This window comes from Heterodontus francisci, chromosome 46, assembly GCF_036365525.1.
Source record: "Heterodontus francisci isolate sHetFra1 chromosome 46, sHetFra1.hap1, whole genome shotgun sequence".
NCBI lineage: Eukaryota > Metazoa > Chordata > Chondrichthyes > Heterodontiformes > Heterodontidae > Heterodontus > Heterodontus francisci.
Window position 1 is genome coordinate 14,316,073 of NC_090416.1, and position 22,550 is coordinate 14,338,622.

Consider the following 22,550-nt stretch of genomic DNA (forward strand, 5'->3'; position numbering starts at 1 on the left):
CACATAATGAAGGGGGGGGGGGGGGGGGGTAAAGAGAGGAATTGGTCATGTTACAGGACTCATCACTGGATCTGCACAAGACTAATGTACAAACAACTGCATTGAAAAATATGTCCTGCTCAATAAGAGGGAAGTGAAACTCTTGCCTGTATTTTGATTTGGAGGAAGTTTTGTCCAACAATAATCTTACACATAGGAGCTTCTTGCTGACGAGGCTCTGTAGTTATTCACAACTCGAGGTGTCAACAGCTTTTTCAAGGTTGCAATAGATAAGCAGGAAACTGATCAACTGGTTTCTCATTTCTTCTGCTTGGGTATCAGTGGGTAGCTGGCTGGGATTTCCCCCTCCCCAACCCATGAGGTCAACTGTTGGGCCAGGATCAGCTAGGGATAACCTGGATCTTGTGACTCATTTTCCCCCTGGCAGTGCATTTAACCCACTGAGCTATGAGGGAGGCTATTCCTCACTCTGAGCTTGGAGTGTTAACATTCCAGCAACTGTGCATTCAGCTGACAGTGCAGTACACAAACAACCAGCAATGTGCAAGATTGAAAGCTGGAGCTCCAGCCCTCCTCCTTCCCTCCACATTAGCTTCCAAGCCGGAGGTCTGAAGCTAAAGGACTTGCGCGGAGAAGCACCAGTAGCTGTTCTCTTGGATAACAAAAACTGGGAAAATATACTCTCAGTAATGATCTTACCCCCAGTGATATAGTCATAAGATCAACTTGCTTGTGGAGGAGTTACATCATACTTGGCGTGACCCTCCAGTTTAGCACCTCTTGGGGTGGGCAGAATCTCAGGGAATGCCATGTGTTTTGCAACTGGGAATGTTCCAGGACAGTCCAAATGCTGACCAGAAGTCCATCAAACTAAAGTCCAGCACTTCTGCAACATCTTCCAACCTCAGGCATCCACTCCTACCTCACCACCCTCCTAATTTAATTGGTGTATTCCAATATTAAGCAGCGTTCTTCAGAGAAGTGCCAAACTCTCCCCACCCCGCTAAAAAGGCAACAATCACCACCCCGACCCCCCCCCCAAACACCGACTCGCTTTCAACACACTGCACATCAAGGGACGTGACCTCAAGCCTGAGCAGAACTGTAAAGAACAGATTTAAAAACACATCTGTAAAGAGCTCGGAGAGGCTCAGCAGCCCCTTGTGCCTTCCTCACTTGGAAAATTGTAGACAGTTTATGTTTATCACAACACATGGAGAACCATCAATGCAGATTTATTGAGCAGGACAGAAGACTTAAAAGGATGAATCGGAGGAGACTCAAGTGTGTGTGCATCTATATATAAATTAGTCCAAACCATTTGAAGTGGCCTTTTGTAAAAAAACAGCCCCATTTGTGGTAGTCAAGGAAGTTCAAGTGTGGCTCTGTTTTAGCCGGTCACCTAGAAAACAGACCATTAAAAAGAGACAATTAGAAATTTCCACACATTGAAGAGACCAATACTTTCCCTGCAATTGATTAATAGCAAAGACAGATATAGGTGTACATATCCATATATAACACAAATGGTGAATTCTTGAAAATCAAAGACATCAGTAAATCTAATAAATAAACTAATATTCAACAGGGATTTATTCAGGAATGATGAATTGCCTCAAAAGAAAAATGAGAAAATGCTCCGCAACCCATCCCTCCAGTACCTCAACTCCCCACTGAAGCCCATTCCTCTAAATATTCTTAATCTCCCTGCCAAAGTTTACCCCTCTAGCACCTCAACATTCCTAGCTAGACATCCAACTGTGTTTTGAATATTGCTGTCACTATATTGTGCCTGGTGGATTATTTCAGACATTTCTCACCCTTAAATGTGGAGAAAATCCTACTTGTATTCCATCTAAATTTATTTTCACTGGTTTATATTGATGACCAGTGGTTCTACTAATCTAACTTGCCTAATGCTTTCACTATTTTACATGGTTCAACAAGGCTGCTCCCTTTAAACAGTTTGCCCCAAGGTTGTAGTGACTGAGTCTCAGAACTCTTTGGATGCAGGACTTACTTGCTGAAGGTGGTGCTCACTGCGAAGATATCTGGGTCTTTCCTACAGTCTGTCTTGTGTCTGTAGTCGAATTTATGACCAATCCACTTTTGGACTTCATCCGTTCCTGAACTGATCCTGGCTGCCGAGAGAGAAAGAGAGGGGGTAAATTTACCAGCAGGTAAATAATTTGTTTAAAAATTTTTTTTTTTTATAAAGAGATACAGCACTGAAACAGGCCCTTCGGCCCACTGAGTCTGTGCCGACCAACAACCACCCATTTATACTAACCCTACAGTAATCCCATATTCCCTAACACTTACCTACACTAGGGGCAATTTACAACAGCCAATTTACCCATCACCTGCAAGTCTTTGGCTGTGGGAGGAAACCGGAGCACCCGGTGAAAACCCACGCAGTCACAGGGAGAACTTGCAAACTCCGCACAGGCAGTACCCAGAATCGAACCTGGGTCCCTGGAGCTGTGAGGCTGCGGTGCTAACCACTGTGCCGCCCCAATTCATTCACAGCATGTGAGAGTCACTGGCAAGGCTGACATTTTTTGCCCATTGCTAATTGTCCTTGGAGAAGGTGGTGGTGAGCCGCCTTCTTGAACCGCTTCAGTCCGTATGGTGTAGGTACACCCACAGTGCTTTTTTTTTTTAGATTTAGAGATACAGCACTGAAACAGGCCCTTCGGCCCACCGAGTCTGTGCCGACCATCAACCACCCATTTATACTAATCCTACACTAATTCCATATTCCTACCATATCCCCAGCTGTCCCTATATTTCCCTACCACCTACCTATACTAGGGGCAATTTATAATGGCCAATTTACCTAACAACCTGCAAGTCTTTGACATGTGGGAGGAAACCGGAGCACCCGGAGGAAACCCACGCAGACACAGGGAGAACTTGCAAACTCCACACAGGCAGTACCCAGAATTGAACCCGGGTCGCTGGAGCTGTGAGGCTCCTATGCTAACCACTGTGCCGCCCTGTGCTGTTAGGGAGGGGGCCGACATTAGAACCTGCATCATCAGGTCCAAGCTATTCTCTCAAATTATGGAATAAACTTCACGGTATTAAACAAGCAATCACTGGGGAGTTCTGAAGATTTGCACCAACAGCCTAGGATCAAGTTAGCTGTTAACATTTGTTGTGGACTGTTCACCATAAATGGATGAGGGGACAAATGCCCAGCTCCAATGTAGAACTGAGCCCCACAGACCAGCTTCAATCTTCAGCAAAGAACTCTCATTTACAGGGGAGCTTTTACACCCTGTCACAAGCAATGAAGGAAGTGAGGTTACTGTTCATCGGCACAAACAGCAGCTAATTGGCACAGAGTAAGGTCCCGTGAATGGCAAAATAAGATGACCGAGTAATGCTTTGACGGTGTTAGCAGATCCCAGACAGGGCAGCCTCTTTAGGCAGGAAATAGATCTTTCTTCCCGGCCTCTCTTTGGGAGCTTTGCTTCAAACCCAGATCCTCAAGGAGGTGAAAGAGTAGTTTTTAAAAAATGCTGTGCCACCCCAACCCTTCTTTCTACTTCTCCTCCAATAGTAAGATTTTCTCCTGTGGCATTGAGAACTGTTACTGTGACAGACAATGTCGGCTAGCAGTCCGGAGCAATGTTGAGGAAGCGTTGTGTCAGAGGTGCCATCTCTCGGACGGGTTAGTAAATAATCGCATGGCGTTACTCTCAAAGCATCTTCTTTTCCCCTATTCATTCACAGGATGTGGGATTTACTGGCAAAACCAGCATTTGTTGCCCATCCCTAATTTCCCTCAAGAGGGTGGTAGTGAGCCACCTTCTTGAACTGCTACAAGGTGGTTTGCTGGGCCATTTCAGAGGGCAGTTAAGAGCCAACCACGTTGCTGTAGGTCTGGAGTCTCATATAGGCCCAGACTGGGTAAGGGCAGCAGATTTCCTTCCCTAAAAGACATTAGTGAACCAGGTGGGTTTTGTGACCACCATTACTGAGAGTAGCTTTTTATTCCAAATCTACTTAATTAAGTGAATTTTAATTCCCCAGCTGCCATGGTGGGATTTGAACTCATGTCTCCAGATCATTAGCCCAGGCCTCTGCATTACAAGCCAGTAACATAACCACTATGCTACTGGACCAGTATCCCTCCCTCTACCAACACCACTGGTCATTCGCCCAACCATAATCATACTGCACTACAGAAAATCATTGAGTCACAGTTATATTCTAAGACAAATGCAAGTTTTTCTTTCATATAAAGAAATTGCTGTGCTGCTGAATGAAATACTCCCTCGACCAAGTTGTATTTACGTGGGAGCAATTTTTTTTCCAAAAATATACTTTATTCATAAAAATCCGTAAAAAAAACATTGCAATGTCAACTTGGAACTGTTTTGTAAAGAGTGCAAAATAAATCAATTTTCTTCACTACAGAACGCAAGTTGCCTCACAACCCTTCCATTCCATTTTACATGCAATGTACACTTGCATACAAACCATATTTTGGTGTATACAGCCAGAGGGGTTTTACACAGGTACCAGCCCCTCAGTTCCTCTGCATCTCTTTCCACGTGTGCTTTGCAAAGGCACATTCGAGAAGGAGGTGGGCAACAGTCTCTTCCCCACTACAGCCACCTCGAGGGCAGCGTGCGGAGGCAGAGATATTCCGGGTGTGCAGGAAGGATCTGACTGGTATGGCCCTTCTCACCACCAGCCAAGCTACATCTTGGTACCTGTTTGAAAGTTCTGGTGATGAGGCATTCTGCTAAATGACTTTGGCAGTATGCTCAGGGAACTATCCGACAGGATCCACCATCTCCTTTTCCTATAGGGCCTTGAGGACATTCCTTGCAGACCACCGCCTGATGGATTGGTGGTCAAAGGTGTTTCCGGCACAAATTATCCACGAAGGATAGGTGGTAAGGCACGGTCCAACTGGATGGAGCGTTCCACGTTAATGTGGCCAGACCCATCCTTTGCAACACTGGGGACAGATAGAACCTCAGTTCGTAGTGACACTTGGTGTTTACATACTGGGGTTCTACGCACAGCTTGATGCAGCCGCACAAAAAAGGTGGTCAACAGGAAGAGGGTGGCGTTGGGTACCTTTTTTCCCCCTTTTTCCCCCCGAGGTTTGAACATCGCGTCCCTCCGGACCTGGTCCATTTTGGATCTCCAGATAAAGCGGAAAATGGCTCGGGTGACCGCCACGGCGCAGGAGTGGGGTGTAGGCCAGACCTGCGCCACGTACAGCAACGCGAGCGTCTCGCACCTGATGACCAGGTTTTTACCCACAATGGAGAGAGAACACTGCTCCCACATGCTGTTTATGGTGTACCACGGCTCCTTGCACCTTCCAGGTCTTGGCGCATGTCCTGGCCCCTCCAAACCATATCCCCAGTACCTTCAGATAGTCTGACCTGATGAAGGGGACAAAAGGATTGGTTAGCCCAGTTCCCAAGGAACATGGCTTCGCTCGAGGTGATTTACTTTGGCTCCCGAGGCCAGTTTGAAATGGTCGCAGATGTTAATCAGTCTGCGAATGGACAGCAGATCCAAGCAGAAGGCAGTGACGTCGTCCACGTACAGGGAGGCTTTGACCAGAGTGCCTCCGCTGCCTGGGGTTGTCACACCTCTTATTCCCGCATCCTTCCTAATGGACTCAGCAAAACGTTCGATACAGCAAACAAACAAGGCAGGGGAGAGAGGAGAGCCCTGTCTGACTCCAGATTGGATCGGGAAACTTCCTGGTTCCCACCCATTGATTGAGACTGCGCTACTGATGTTTGTGTAGAGCAGTTGGATCCAATTGCAGATCCCCTTCCCCCCCCCCCCCCACCCCCAAACCCCATTTTGGAGAGCATGTAGGTGTGCGATATCCTGTCAAAAGCCTTCGCCTGATCCAAGCTGATGAGGCAGGTGTCCACCTCCCTGTCCCGTACATAGTCTCGTGCTACTCAGGGATACGATCGCCTATCAGAGATCTTCCTGCTGGGTACAGTGCAGGTCTGGTCAGGGTGAATCACCAACTCCAGAGCAGACTTGACCCGACTGACAATGACTTTGGACAGAATCTTGTAGTCTACATTAAGCAGTGAGATGGGACGCCAATTTCTGATTCCGCCTTCTCCCCCTTCCGCTTGTAGATGAGGGTAATGATGCTTTTCCTCATGGATTCTGACATGCTGCTGGCCAGAAGCATACTCTCGTACGTTTCCAGCTGGTCCGGGCCGACCCAGTCCCAGAGTCAAATACAACTCAACTGCTAAGCTGTCGTTTCCAGGTGTTTTATTCGTCTCAAAGGGCCCGACGACCTTTGTCAGCTCATCCAGAGTTAGCGGTTTGTCCAGACTCTCCCCAAGACCGCTGTGATTTTTTCCCCAAAAATATACTTCAGTCATAAAAAAAAAAAATCTGTAAAAAATTACATTACCTCCACGATAGAGGACAGGAAGGACTGGGAAGCTGCGCAGCCGTGCAGCAACCTGGAAGGTACCGTGCAGGCCACTCTGAAGTTGTCCCCTTTAAGATACTGTGCGCGTGTTGCGGCTGTGCAAAAAAATTTAAAAAGGAACTGCGCATCGAAATGAACAGGCCACGCAAAACAAAAACAAAAAAAATTTAGAGGGGACATTGATTGGGAGTTTCTCGTTCTTTTGGTGAAAATAATTAAATGTAAACGAACCTCTGCTTTTCACAGCTGCTTTATTTTCAGTACCCGCTCCACCCCCAATATAACTTCTCATTCTGTGGCAGCAGAAATGGTCACATCTGGAGTGCATTTACTCCAGATGTCAGTACTGGTTTTGCTAGCATGGGATCAGCTGCTGGAATTGCCAACCACCATACCCAGACTGGGGGAGTGGGACAAAAAAAAAGAGATGGAAGTTTACGCTGAGCCACAGCTCAGAGCTATTTTAAGATCCATGCAAAACTGTCCTAGACTCATCTGACACCTAAAAATCAAGCACCTGGTGTCTCACTCCATTAATCTGCTTCAGTTAATCCACGTTAAACTAGTGTCAGTCACAATGCATTCCTTTTGTCCCCATTTCACTGTGTAATCATTCCTTTCCTATGTAAAATCCCTAAATGCCATTGTGGATAGCGATTGGCACAGGAAAACCAGCTGATTTTTAACCCCTGCTTGACACCCAGGGGAACTGCAGCCTATTTATTTATTTTATTTACAGATACAACACTGAAACAGGCCCTTCGGCCCACCGAGTCTGTGCCAACCAACAACCACCCATTTATACTAACCCTACGTTGATCTCATATTCCCTACCACATCCCCACCATTCTCCTACCACCTGCCTACACTAGGGGCAATATACAATGGCCAATTTACCAATCAACCTGCAAGTCTTTGGCTGTGGGAGGAAACCGGAGCACCCGGCGGAAACCCACACAGTCACAGGGAGAACTTGCAAACTCCACACAGGCAGTACCCAGAACTGAACCCGGGTCGCTGGAGCCGTGAGGCTGCGGTGCTAGCCACTGCGCCGCCCCATTGTAGTGCCCCTACCCCAGTCCTGGCTGAGACCAGCTAATGGAGCACAGAGCAGGGAGCTTCCTAGTCTGCAAGGTTCAAGACTGCACCAGACTCTAAACACACCCACATAATCCAATAGTTAAATGTTTCAGCTGCTCATTTGCAATCATGGTGTTTGACAGTGTAATGGGCCCAGCTCTTGTTTTAGTCAACTACTAATGGAACAGTTACGGTCAATCACTTAATAGTAGCGTTTCAAGACACCAGGATACCCCAAAGTGCTACAAATGCCAATGAAATACTTTTGAAGTGTAATCACCGTTTGTAATGTAGGGAACGCGGCAGTCAATTTGCGCACAGCAAGCTCCCACGAACAGCAATGTTAGTTACTAGCTTACCTGCGTGAGTGATGTTTGTTAATATATAAATTTTGGCCCAGGACACCAGGGGAGAACTCCCCTGTTGTTCTACGAATACTGCAGTGGGATCTCTCAAGGCCACCAAGGCAGGAAGGGGGTTGCGGGGGGTGGAAGGCAGACTTAGAACTCCACTCCTGCCCCCTTTCGTCCAAAAGACGGGCACCTCAAACAGTGCAGCACGGGCCTGGATTGTGCGCTCAAGTTCTGGAGTGTGGCTTGAACCCACAACTTGCTGACTCGAGGGGCAAGAGTGCGACCCAGTGAGCAAAGCCAATATGCAACAGGGAAGCTACAGCAGTTTATTAACCCACAGGTAGTCAGAGATTGTGGATTGTCTATAACTAAGGAACAGCAGCCAGCAATCTGTGTCCTTCAGGGGGCTGGAATGAGTGGAATGTTGCTGACTATTTATAGATGGGGTGTGTATTTTTAGTAACGTCAGGAAGGGATGGCCCTTTTATAGATTCAGTGACTGTGACTCCTTTTGAAAGTGCTACAAAGGGTGAAATTTAAGACTTTAAAAAAAAAAAATCTTGGCACAAGTTTACATCTGGTGACCGGTTTGGAGGACTGATCGAGGGAGCTGAATATATATTCATGTGTGTACACACAGAGGGTACCATTCCGCAAATCACTCATCTGGGCCTAGTCTATGTTCACAGAAAGTAGGTCATCAATCTGCCAGTCCAGTTCTGTACCAGGGGGCACTATATTGTTAAAGGGGGCAGTGACAAGAGGGGAAGGCATCCTGTTGCTGAAACCCTTGACCACTCCTTCATTACCACTAGATGACTATTCCAAAGCTCGCTTGGGTGGCTTCCCATTTCCCACCCTCCATAAATTGAATGCAACATTGCCCTGATCCTAACTTGCACCAAGTCCTGTTCACCCAGTAACCTGTACTTGCCCGACAGCACTGTGGGTGTACCTACTCCCCAAGCTCTGCAGTGATTTAAGAAGGCAGCTCAACACCAGCTTCTCAAAGGCAATTAGGGATGGGCAATAAATGCTGGCCTAGCTGGCGATGCCCATATCCCTTGAATGAATTTTTTTTTTTTTTTATATAAAAAAGGCCCTCTATTTTAAAATTCTCATCCTCATTTTCAAATCCCTCCATGGCCCTCACCATCTCCCTATCTCTAACTGCCTCCAGCTTCTCCGATTCTGGTCTCTTGAGCATCCTGATGCCCATCGCTCCACCATTGGCGGCCGTGCCTTCAGCTGCCCAGTACCAATTCTGGGTCCTGCCTGTGTGGAGTTTGCAAGTTCTCCCTGTGTCTGCGTGGGTTTTCTCCGGGTGCTCCGGTTTCCTCCCACAAGCCAAAAGACTTTCAGGTTGGTAGGTAAATTGGCCATTATAAATTGCCACTAGTATAGGTAGGTGGTAGGGAAATATAGGGACAGGTGGGGATGTTTGGTAGGAATATGGGATTAGTGTAGGATTAGTATAAATGCGTGGTTGATGGTTGGCACAGACTCGGTGGGCCGAAGAGTCTGTTTCAGTGCTGTATCTCTAAACTAAACTCTGGAATTCCCTCCCTAAACTCCTCCATGCTCATTTAAGACACCCCTTAAAATCCACCCCTTAAACCAAGCTTTCAGTCATCTGTCCTAATATCTCCGTAGATGGGTCGGTGTCAAATTTTGTTTGATAACACTCCTATTAAACGCCTTAGGGCATTTTACAACTGTTAAAGGCGCTACATAAACACAAGTTGGTGTTGTAGTTGATGTGCTCAAGTCTCTGGAGTGGGACTTGAACCCACAACCTCCTGACTCGAAGGCGAGAGTGCAACCCGCCTCAGAGCTGAGAAAGCGTTCTATCCTCCAGCACAAGCATTTAAATTCATGTTAAAAGCCTCAAATGCATTTAACTGATACTCATGACGTGGCCCGTATTCTCAAACGATGCAACGACCAATTAGATCAGAACATGTTAATTGGAATTAAAAGCATTTAATCATGAACTCCCAGGATGGAGCCACTCCTGGCTATTTATCTATTAATCAAGTTACAATGCATACAAGCTGACCCATTTCCGACCAAAGTGGTGTATGCATATTTCAATGGAATGGTACCATCCTGTGACACGATACATGGGATGCAGTCACAAGATTAATCGGGGAAAGAGACATCACTCAACAATCAAGGGCCACTATTGTCATTCCGGCCATGTGATGTGCAGTCAGGAAATATCAGGAATCCTGAACTGTTCGTAAACAAGCACAGTATCGTGTTAATGATAATCTGGTAAACACTGTTTAACAAGATTTCCTACATTACGACAGTGACTACACTTCAAAAGTACTTCATTGGCTATAAAGCACTTTGGGAGGTTCCGAGGCCATGAAAGGCACTATGGAAATGCAAGCTTTCTTTGAGAGCGAGCAAGCAAGAAAGGTATAGCTAGTGCGGGAGGGGGAGGAAAGATAGAAAAGATAGAAAGATTAAGATCATATAGAGAAAGGTAGTGAGAGATTTAAAGAAAGATTTAAAGAGAGATTGAAAAAAAAGAGACATTCACTTGGAACTGCTTCAGGGCATAAACAGGATTAAATTCTGCAAACTGAACTGACTCAGCTGGTTCAGCAAGTGTTGAGCCGACCACACAGATCTGGAAGTTCCCAGGTTTGAGTCCTGGTCCGGGCTGAATTTACTGAACTGAGCAGGGTTTTAGTACAATAGCAGGAAAACAAAAAAGTGGGTGCTGACAGAATACAGGAGTGGGCTCTGCTGCGGTGACCCATGTGGTTGAATAGCCCGACACTCACCGTGTAGGCTCACCCACAAAGGAACGCCTGCTTTGTTCGGGTACGGGAGTTTGTCCCAAGCATGGAACCAACGCTGCAATGAGTCAGAGGTTGTGGGTTCGAGACCCACTCCAGACACACAACCCCAGGCTGACATTCCCAGTGCCAGTACTGAGGGAGTGCTGCACCGTCGGAGGTGCCGTCCTTCGGGTGAAACCGAGGCCCCGACTGCCCCTCTCCGGAGGGCGTAAAAGATCCCATGGCCACTATTTCGTCGAAAAACAGCAGAGTTCTCCCCAGCGTCCTGGGGCAAAAGATTATCTGCTCATTTACCCCATTGCTGTTTGCAGGATCTTGCTGTGCACAAATTGTTCGCCACATTTCCTACGTTAGGACAGTGACTACACATTTTTTTTTTTTTTTTTAAAAAGTACTTTGGTGGCTGTACAGCACTTAGACACGTCTCAAGCTTGTGAAAAGCACAAGATCTGCCCTACCCAAGTCCAATAAAACTGGGGGAACGAAACGGAGTTGGCACAGGCCAACTAGAAAGTTCCCTGGTTTGTTATTCGGCTCAAAACATTTCACTCGCTCACTTATTTGAACTTTGAGCGGTCAAGGTAGAGCACTCACCTGTCATAGAAACAAGAGGAGGCCATTCAGCCCCCCGAGCCTGTTCCACCATTCAGTTTGATCATGGTTGATCTGCATCTTAACTCCATCTACCCACCTTTGTTCTGTACCCTTAATCCCCTTCCCCAACAAAAATCCATCAATCTCAGTTTTGGCATTTTCAATCGACGACTCCTCCCCCCACAAGCCTCAGAGTTCCAGATTTCCACTCCCCTTTGTGTGAAGAAGTGCTTCCTGACATCACCCCTGAACAGCCTGGCTCGAATTTTAAGGTTCTGCCCCCTTGTTCTGGACTCTCCTCTGGCAGGGGGGGGGGGGGAAAAGGGGATAGTTTCTCTCTATCCAGCCTATCGAATCCTTTAATCATCTTAACACCTCAATTAGATCACCCCTTAATCTTCTGTACTCATGGGAATGCAAGTGGTAACATCAGCATGACTGGTTTGGAAGGATTCCCGAGCTTAAGACCCCATGTTACCAGTACAACTGGCGGCACAGTGGATCCAAATTATACAGGTAAATGTATAAATCTGAGAGAAGGTACTGACCCTCAAGGAGTAGGAAGCTGAATTATTTTAAAAAGAGAAATTTAACAACAGGTTTGCGGGGGTACTTCATCTGTTAATCACACTCCCATCGACCCACATGGGGAGATCAGAATTCCATATACCCAACACCACATTCCAAAAGGGAGTGGAAAAGATCCTACGGTCACTACTGGAAGAGGAGCAAGGGTTCTCCCTGATGTTCTGGTCAAAATTTTCCCTCAACCATCACTACAGAGATGTAGTGGGATATTACTATGCGTAAATTGGCTGCTGCATTTCCTACATTACAACAGTGACTACACTTCAAAAAGTACTTCATTGTCATTCTGTAGTACACCAGCCAACTGGCCACTCTTCCAAACAATCAGCACCCACCACCACCCCCCCCCCAACCCCACAAAGATGGCCATCACAACCAAGTGCGATCCCATCTTCGTTCAATAGAAATGCAACCAGGAGCAGGAACCTTGGGCGATTCATCCCTTCCCCAAGTTGCCAAAGTCAGCCTTGGGGGCTGCTGCCCCAACCCGACAGACTGCGGATGGCCTTCCGATGGCTCCAAGGTGGAGACTTTATTTCCAAGGTGTCGGAATGCCCTCTTACGTACGTACGAACATACAAACCAGAAGCAGGAGTAGGCCATTCGGCCCCTCGAGCCTGCTCCACCATTCCATAAGATCATGGTTGATCGGTTTCCACTTTCCTGCCTACCCCCGATACCCTTTGACTTCCTCATTTGTCAAGAATCTGTATACCTCCGCCTTATAAACAATCAATGACCCTGCCTCCACCACTGTCCAGGGAAGAGAGTTCCACAGACTCGCAACCCTCAGAAAAAAATTCTCATCTTTGTTCTGAATAGGAGACCCCTTATTTTCAGAATGTTTGCTAGAAAGGGAAGTGCAAATGCAACTGCGCAAATGCCCCCCACCCATGCTTGTCCACTTGAGGCCCTCAACTCAGACAGACTCACTCTCTCCATTATGAGGCCAGGAGCAATGGGAGATACGATAAAACTCCAAAGTGCAGCCCCAAGTCTCACCATTGAATAGCCTTGGCTCGTCATGTCTCCTGATCCAACATGCGTCAAGTGTACGAAGTTCATGGGCTCACCGATCATACTCCTGTCGATCCGTTTCCTCTTTTTCTGGAATACAAGAACACGAGTTAACACAGTAAGACAGCACACTATCTGTGCCCGCTCAGTCCTTTCTCCCCACACAGTCTCAATTGAATCCTCAGCCAAGTTTAGAGCAGGCAAATCCCTTATCTCTGCAACCTCCTCCGACCTTACAACTCAGAGATCTCTGCACTCCTCCAATTGTGCCCTCTTGCATATCCCCCAATTTCCATCACTCCACCATTGGCAGCCATGCCTTCAGCTGCCTGGGCCCCAAGCTCTGGAATTCCTTCCCTAAACTTTTCTGCCTCTCTCTCTCTTCCTTTAAGATGCTCCTTAAAACCTACATCATCTCTCCTCCTTTGGCTCTGTCAACTTTTCTCTGATGATGCTCCTGTGAAGCACCTTGGGACATTTTGCAACATGAAAGGCGCTATCTAAATGCAGGTTGTTGCTTCCAATGCACTTTGCAGTCAATGGAGTACTTATGAAGTGTAGTCACTGTTGTAATGTAGGAAACACAGCAGCCAATTTGCAAACAGCAAAATCCCACAAATAGCACGGTGACAATGACCAGGTCATTTTTTTTTTTAAGCGATGTTGGTTGAGGGATAAATATTTGCCCCATGACACTGGGAAGAACTCCTCCCTGCTCTTCTTTCAAATGGTGCCATGGGACCTTTATGTCAATGACCACCCCCCCCCCCCACCCACCACCACCTCCCCCCCCTGCCGAGAGAGGGCAAATGGGTGTCAGCCTGGATTTTGTGTTCAAGTCCCTGGAGTGGGACTTGAAACTTTAGACTCAGAGGCGAGAGAGTTACCCACTGAGCTCTGGCTGACACTTACAACTAGCCAAGTGCTCCCTGGGCTAGGGAGGACATTGGAAATGGACAGGGTCAGGCTTGCCTGTTCTGACCTACATGCACAATAGCCTGTTAACTCTGTTTAGGCTGGTAGGATGATGGAGCCACACGAATGAGTCTAGACTGAGGGCAGTTCCAGTGGAACAGTGTCCGTGACTGTCAGAGAGAGAGAGAGAGAGAGAGAGAGCCACAGAGACGGAGTGAGGGTGGGCAGACAAAAAGGGTGACTTAACCCCCTTCCATATTCCCATAAGGGACTTTAGCCAGGTGAGTGTTCTGAATCTTGAAGTTAGAGGTAGATCAGCTCCCTTTAGGTTAGGCTTGGGTTTGAGTTTCCAAATGAGTCCCATGGTTCAAAGGTCAGTGTTTCCAGAGTCCAAAACAATTTAACTCTTTCAGCTTTTAACTTCATTTACCATAGGTTTCCTGAATTCAGTTCTCTACAACAAATCCCCAAAGCATTTGCATTAAGAGTTGGGTGACTCCGATGCATCTGTACAGGTCTACAGGCAGTAGTACTCTGCTCAAGGGACTATCTAAGGTTAATCCAGCCAGGTCTATCCTCTCAACCTGCACTCATACTGTCTCTCTTCGTCTGAGATTTCCTAAGGTTCATCTGAATTGCCCTTCGCCATCCTGGCAATAGCAAGAAATGTCACTTTCCAGTAAGGGCGACACCAGATACCAAGCAAGAGGAAGATCAGACTTACCTTCCTTACCCTGACATTCATCGTCTGGGGTCACTGGAGAAGCTGCTTTGCTCAGTTTTGCCCTTCTCCCCCATCGACTCATCTCCTCTAGCTTTAAAAGGCAAAAATTACTTCTAATCGTGTCCAATTCTGGGCACCACACTTTTGGAAGGACGCAAAGACTTTAGACGGTGCAGAAAAGCTTCATGAGAATGGTTCAAGGGACGAGGAACATCAATTACATGGTTAGGTTGGAGAAGTTGGGACTGTTCTCCTCGAAGAGAAGATTTGATGGACGTGTTCAAAAATCATGAGGGGTCTGGACAGAGTAGATGGGTAGAAATTGTTTCCATTGGCAGAATGGATCGAGAACTAGTGGATTTAAGGTGAATGGCCAAAGAAGCAACAATGACATGATGAATTTTTTTTCAAAACATGAGTGGTTAGGATCTGGAATGCACTACCTGAGAGTGTGGTAGAGGCAGATACAATTGTGGTTTTCAAGAGAATTGGATAAGCAACTGAAGGGGAAAAATTTGCAGGGCTACTGAAAAAGGAAGGGGAGTGGGACTAGGCGAGTTGCTCTTCCAGAGAGCTGGCATGTACTTAATGGGCCGAATGGCCTCCTTCGATGCTGTGACCATTCTATGACAATTTCCTCTGCATTACTGACTTGAGCCCATAATCCAGGCCAACATTCTCAACACTAAGGGAGTGCTGCCTTTCGTTGAATTGCTAAACCGAGGGCCCCTCTGCCCTCTTGGGTGAACGTAAAAAATCCTATGACCACTATTTTTGAAGAAAAGCATGGGGAACTATCCCCAGTGTCCTGGGCCCAATATTTGTTCCCCATACGTCACTAAAAATGGATCATTTGGTCATCATCACATGCTGTTTGTGGGAGCTTGCTGTGGGCAAACAGTTGTAATAGAAACGCGGCAGCCAGTAACTGCACTTCAAAAGTACGTAATTGGCTGTAAAGCGCTTTGGGACGTCCTGAGGTTGGGAATGTTGCTATAAAAATGCAAATCTTTTTTCTTTCTGGGTTGGGGAGGGGCAGGCAGGCTGCAGGTATGCGATGCGATCGTCTTTTACACACATACACTGAAAACACGTGGAGGGCAAGCCAAGCCTCAGCAAAAGGCTCCTCCTCCTTCCGTTTTGTTTTTATAAGCTGCATATAATCCCTTAACAGTGCCCAGAAACATTTCCAAATGCAAAGACTGAGCTCTTCAAATGTGCAGTGCAGGGAGTCACACCCAGTATAATCACAGGTGTGTATCCTGAAAATATACAGCAGAATCAAATACAATGGGCTCTGCTTGTTTGGAATTATTTCTTTCTCTCAGAGTACAAATGACATCATTGGGTGCAACATCTTCAAGAATAATAAATAAAGAGGACTCTGCACCAACTTCCTGCCCTCTCCCCTCCCCCCCCCAGGGTTAATGATCTCACTTAGCCAAATATTAAATCAGCTTTCTCACGTGGTCAAGCTCAGCAAAGCCCTGAACCAGCCCCGATACACCAATCGGCAAAAGCTAATGTGACACATAAACATGAGCACAGGTCAGCTGGGCCAAATGGCCTGTTTCTGTACATTAAATTCTAAGTAATGCCAATGACAAGGGCACCAGACAGTGTGGATCAATCTCCCAGTCAGTGTTGAGTTAACCAATCCCATCTAGGGAGCTGGAAAGAGGAACTTGCACTTACACAATGCTTTTCATGACGACATCAGGAGGTCCCAGAGTGCTTCACACTTAAAAAAAAACTTAATTGGCTGTAATTTCTGTTGCAATGTAGGAAATCAATTTACACACAGCAAGCACCCACAAACAGCAATGAGGTAATGACCAGATAATCTGTTTTCAATGATGTTCGTCAAGAAATAGGTTCAGGTCCCACCCCAGGAATTGAGCGTTCTATTCCAAAAAGCCTGCTGGTGAAAGGATAGAACTGGAGCTAATCTTTACACACTTTTATATCATTTATTTACAGAGATACACACTACAATCACCACCTCCTAACCCAACAACCAGTTTGTCTGTTCCTATTTATAGGAGCTCAAGTGAAACCCCACTTAATATCCACCACCTGCATACAATTAAATACAATTAATATACCATTAACATTGAGCACAATTATGTTGCACTGCCGGGGGTGTCATTTTTCAGATGAAATCTTAAACCGAGCCCTCGCCTGCCCTGTGGCATGATTCTAAGAGAAGCGGAGAGTTTTCCCATGTGTCCCGGGGCCAAATATTTATCCCTCAACCAACATCACAAAAAAAAATAAATAAATCTCCTGGCTATTTTCCCTCACTTGTTGTTTGTGGGATCTTGTGCGCAAATTGACAGCCGCATTTCCTACATTACTTTCAAAGTGTAGTCACTGCTGTAATTAGTTAGCTATTCAGTTAGACCACGATTGGTCTGCACCTCAGCACCTTACCCGGCTTAGCTCCATATCCAACAAAAATCTATCACCCTCAGTTTTAAAAGTTCCTATTGACCCTCAGTATCCACACCGTTTGCTGGGTGAAGGATGAGAGTTGCAGACACACTGTGAAAAAGATATCAAAAACATGCATCTGCAAGCACAGTCAATTTTTTTCTCTGTTATAAATTCCTACGTCAACATTTAGACTGGAAACTGCAGTGATAAAGTTTACTTATGCAAGTACCCTCTTTTTCCCCCCCGCAACATTGATGTACTGTATGAAACGAGGACAAATGTAAATGGGGACTGAATTAGGTCTGTGCGCTTGGGTCCCGCCGACCCCCTCAAAAAAAAACCTCTCTAGGTCTCCACTTCCCCCAAATGCAATAAAATATTATTCACTTAGCAAACTGACTGCACACCCAAATCTAAAGAAAAAGGCAAAGCTTAAAACAAAAAAAAAAACCTGTGAGCGTTTGCTTGACTTCATCCACCCAACTGGAGACTTGCCAGGTTGTCATGGGTCCCTTAGGTACTTTTACACTGCTGCACAAGTTTCAGGAGAGCACACTCAGCTCATCTCCCCGGCCCTAGTTTCCAAACCACTCACCCATATACTGTATGGTCCAGTGGGGCTCACTCCTCCAGCAGCACGGTGCTCCATCAGTACTGGCACCGGGAGTGTCGGCCTGGATTTTGCGCTCAAGTCTCTGGAGTGGGACTTCAACCCACGACCTTCTGACCCGGAGGCAGGAACGAAAGAGTTACCCGCTGAGTCACATCAGGCACCTTAAAATCACCTTTAAGAGCGTTTCATGTCTATTTAAAAGTGGAAGTCCGTTGTTGAATTATGGCCAACTGCAGCAGCCATTCAGAAAGCAAGTGACTACTAAATCTTTTGTTTTTGTCCTTGGACTCTGCTTTCGAGTCCTGGAGCGGAACGCGAATCTACAGCCTTCCGACACAGGGGTGGCAGTGCGACCAACTAAGCCAAAGCTCCAAGCTCCTCTCGTTTTCACAATACTGGGTCAAGCAGATCATTTCTTTCTCCATCCCCCTCATGCCCCAACTCCACAGAAGTAACACCTGAACTGCACACATTTGCCAAGGAAGAGTCTGAAAGGGTGCATTGTATTTTTATTTTTTTTTTAAATTACACCACATTCAGGTGGGCGTCAGTCATTCCTCATTGGTTACCACTCTCTCCCAAGTCAGAAGGTCATCAATTCAAGTTCCACTCCAGACTTGAGCGCGTAATCCAGGCTGACGCTCCCAGTGCCAGTACCGAGGGAGTGCTGCACTGTCAGAGGTGCTGCCTTTCAGATGAGAAGATGGATTTAAAGATCCCGTGACCATTATTTTGAAGAGGAGCAGGGGGGCAGTTCTCCCCGGTGCTGATATTTATCCCTCAACCAACATCACTTTTGAAAAAAAAAGTGAGTTTAAAAGGTCATTACCACATTGCTGTTCACGGGAGCTTGCTGTGTGCAAATTGGGTGCTGTGCTTCCTACATTTACAACAGTGGCTACACTTCAAAATTACTTCATTGCTGTAAATCGCTTTGGGATGTCCTTAGGCTGTACAAGTGCACGATTGCAAATCATAGTACAGCACAGAATGAGGCCATTCGGCCCATCGAATCTGCACTGGCTTTCTCGAAAAGCAATCTAGTTATTCCCACTCCCCTGCTCCTTCCCCGTATCAGTGAGATTTTTTTCTTTTGAATCTGCCTCCACCATACTCTCAGGCAGTGCATTCCAGATCCTAACCACTCACTGCGTAGATGTTTCACATCATGTCACCTCTGGTTCTTTTGCCAGTCGCCTTAACTCTGTGCCCTCTGGTTACCCTTCAGCCATTGGAAATGGTTTCTCTATTTACTCTATCTAAATCCTCCAGGATTTCAAACACCTCAATCAAATCTCCCCTCAGCCTTCCCTCCGAGAGCAGCCCCAGCGTATCCGCTTATCTGTAATCCTTCATCCCAGAACCAATCTAGTAAAGCTCCTCTGCACCCTCTCCAAAACTTTCATATCCTGCCTAAAGCCCAGAATAGGACACAATACTCCAGCTGGGGCTGGTCTTACTTTTGAGCCTGTAGTTAAGATCAGAGGAATAAGGAAAGATTCAGAAAAAAAAAACACAGTAAATGGTCATTCTGTACTTACCGGCTGGGCCTTCTCCACTTCCGAGCAGCCAAAGCACAACCAAAAGTCACTCATTTCCTCAGGCTTGCACAAACACCTCCCAGACAAGTTCGATCAAGCTTATGTACAAGTCTCTTGCACACCCTCTTCTTGAGAAATGCGTGTCAACTGGGGTCAGGAGTACATGGGGCAGTTCAAGACCCAAGCTGGATTTACCCCCCTCCGCCTGCAGTCAAGTGTTTGGGGGGGGGGGGGGGGGGTTGGGGGCACTCGTGTCTTTGAGTGAGCTTGCAGCTGTCGAAGGTCAAAGTTCCGGACAGTGGTTCTCTGCGACCTTAAAAATTCTCTTCCCTTCCGCCACCCCACTCTTCCACTCGGGTCTGGACCTGTTTTGGAAGAGAAGCAGGTTAGTAACTGTGACTCAGGACTGACGCCAGGCAGGAAACACAGCTGAAACAAGGATAGAATTCTTTCCTGGCGCACAAAGCATTTAACTCCTTCAAGACTTCAGTGGCCTCCAAGAATGGGATCAGTCTTTCCTCTGCTCCACTCCCCAAGGGGCTGAGCCCTGGAGCATCTGAAAAACCCCTCCCCCACCCACCCTGGTGCCTCTGATCCAAATGGTCATTTTTCACCTGCAAGCCCAGCCCCGGAGTATCAGCAGACTATTCTACCATGGCAGGCATCACAGCCACACCCAATCTAGTGCTCCTTTCCCACCCTGGGTGCACACTTTCCTGGAAGGGGTAATTGGATAGTGGTTGGGATCAGGGATTCCAGCTGATTCGATCACAATAACCCCCCCCAACCCCAGCTAACTCCTGCCATAAAAGGTGGGGGGGGGGGGGGGGGGCAAGGTCAACAACAGTGTTCCGAACTGTCTGAGATTGTGCTCATTCAAGGGTCGAACTGGGGCCTCATTGGTGTGGAAAAGAACCAACCTTTACCCTGTGCAGTTCCCTCAGTCCTCTTTCAATTGTTACCTTGTGCCGCCTCCCTTTCCTCTGGGACTGTCATTAGCAGAGACCAAGAAAAGCCATTCAGAAACGTTAAGTAGCGAAAATACAACTGAAGGTGCTACCGGCCCAGCCATGACAGTCCAGACAGGTCCACTGATCAAGTGCTTGCTCCCTAAACCCCTCTCTCCTCCTTCAAGACCTTGCTTAAAACTGACCTCTTTGACCAAGCTTTTGGTTGCGTGTCCTGATATCTCCTTATGCAGCTCAGTGTCAGATCTTGTTTGATAACGCTCCAGTGAAGAGTCTTGGGATGTTTTGTGTTAAAGGTGCTGTATAAATATAAGTTGTTGTTGAGATGTTAACAGCATTATCAGAAGGGGCTCCTGGTCAATATTCCACCCTTTCCAGCTAAGCCACTGGTGTGCAGAGAAACTGCCATAAGCAGATTGTCTGCAGCCTTGTACAAGTGACCCTTCCACAACCCAAACTTACATGATGTGGAGAGGGGCTTTTTGACCTGTGGGCCAACACAGCCAGTACAGTACGGAGTGCTGCTTCACATACCCTGTAGTTATAATAATGAACCCAGTTTTAAAACAAAAAAAGGAATGCTGCAGGGAACAAAATGCATCGCACAGCCTGGTGAAGGTCAGTATAGGAGCCTGCCGTTAGCTGACCAAATGACCAGACCCTCGCGCTCACTGTCAGCAACGCTGCCTTTACACAAATAACGAAACGCAAAGAATGGGGAGGTTGGCACAGGGAGGAACAAAAGGAGATAAAGGTGAGCAAAAGTATATTTAAAGAGTTTCAACCCAAGCAAAAACAAAAAACAAACAGGAGGGAGACGAGGAGCTTTTCTTTTCAACTTAGTGCGTTGAACTGGAATGCGCTGCCTGAAAGGGCAGTGGAAGCAGATTCAATAGTAACTTTCTAAAGGGAATTGGATAAATACTTGAAGGGGAGAGAGTTGCAGGGCTATGGGGAAAAGAGCAGAGGGAGAGTGGAGCCTAATTGGATAGCTCTTTCAAATAGCCAGCACAGGCAAGATGGGCTGAATAGCCTCCTTCAGTGCTATTGGATTCTATGAACACTGTTGGCTGGGATTGGGAGACACCAAACTCTGAACAGGAGAATTATACACCTTAATTTCACCATTCTCCCACGAGAATAACCGAGACACCACTGCCCTGTGACCTCAGTGTAAAAAGAATCACAGCCCGCTAATGGGGGACTCCAAGCGAGACTCTCGGACTTGGAATTCCGCGTATTTCATATTTCCTTTCCCACTTTGATCTACAAAGTCATTTTTCGTGAGATGATAATGCGAGCACGATGACAGGATGGCCCCTTCACGAAAATCATCGCCCAGACTTGTGCTAAGGAGGCTCAAACTGTGCTGAGTTCAGCCTGGCATGCCTGTGCCAGCTCTTTGGTAAGAACTGCCCAATTTAGTCCCACTCCCCTTGCTCTTTTCCCCAGTAACCCTACAAGTTAACCCTCTTCAAGTCCATGTCCTAATTTCTTTTGAAAGATCCTCTGGAATCTGATTCCATCGCCCTTTCAGGCAGTGCACTCCGAATCTTAACGACCCTCAAGTGCAGAAATTCCTCCTTATTTCCCCGCTACTTCTTTCGCCAAGTGAGTGGACCCCAGCAGATTTCCCACTCCGTGCCACCACCTCCTCCTCATCACAATAATCCAGCTGAACAAAACATTCCCAGATATCTGCCAAAGGAATCTGATATATTTTTTGAGCGGCGGGTGGGGTGGGAAGGGGAAAAGAGAAGGAATGGGACGATGAAAGAATGGGAACGTGGTCCGAGAGATTCCCACTCGAGTAGGCTCCAGCCCGGAGTTCTGCCCCGATCAATGGACAGGAGGCACCTCCATAGCAGAAACCAGCAGCAGGCTCTCTCACCCTGTCAAGGAGGAGGAACAGGGTGAGACATATCTGGCAAAACATCACGAGAACTGACGCCCACAGGAGATCAGCAGAGACCTGTTTAGAAAACCCATGACAGGCTGATTGTCTGTTTAACCCATGTACCTTCCATAAGCTGTGTTCCGATCCCGAAGAGTGCGTTTTTTTTCAATTGAGTCAAGCGACCACATTAAAAAAAGACAAATTGCTACAACGGGACAATACAAACCACCCGCAAAATAAAACAAACCGGCGTTCATCCAATCAGGTTGTGTTTTTGTGACTTGGACTGATTTCTTCGAGTGTTGTGGGTTCGAGACCCATTCCAGGGCTTGAGCAAAAAAAAAAAAAGAGGCTCACACTCCAATGCTGACCTGAGGGAGCGCTGCACTGTCGGAGGTGGCGTTTTTCAAATGAGGCATTAAACCCAGGCCCCGCTGCCCTCTCAGTTTGGACGCAAAATATCCCACTTTGCAGGTGTCTTGTATCTATCCCTCAATCACTATCACCAAAATAGATGACCTGGTCAACACCACATTGCCATTTGTGGGATCTTGCTGTGC

The 22,550-nt window shown here is 46.9% G+C and overlaps 1 protein-coding gene across 7 annotated transcripts in view; it reads right to left on the bottom strand.

Annotated features, from left to right (window-relative positions):
• Positions 1-1,219: 1,219 nt before the first annotated feature.
• The window catches only part of LOC137356759 (CDC42 small effector protein 1-B-like), a 30,934-nt gene continuing 9,603 nt past the window's right edge, over positions 1,220-22,550 (bottom strand). For 4 of the 7 annotated variants that reach the window (XM_068022501.1, XM_068022502.1, XM_068022499.1 and 1 more), the window contains 5 exons: positions 20,279-20,392; positions 19,126-19,490; positions 12,882-12,986; positions 2,021-2,141; positions 1,220-1,402 (listed from right to left, as the gene is read on the bottom strand). In XM_068022501.1, the coding sequence (XP_067878602.1) occupies positions 2,037-2,141; positions 12,882-12,986; positions 19,126-19,179 (264 nt within the window). In that variant the 5' untranslated portion in view covers positions 19,180-19,490; positions 20,279-20,392 and the 3' untranslated portion in view covers positions 1,220-1,402; positions 2,021-2,036. Of the gene's footprint in view, positions 1,403-2,020; positions 2,142-12,881; positions 12,987-17,566; positions 17,665-19,125; positions 19,491-20,278; positions 20,393-22,550 lie in introns of those variants that run through there. The other 3 variants (XM_068022505.1, XM_068022503.1, XM_068022506.1) reach the window with 2 other exon arrangements.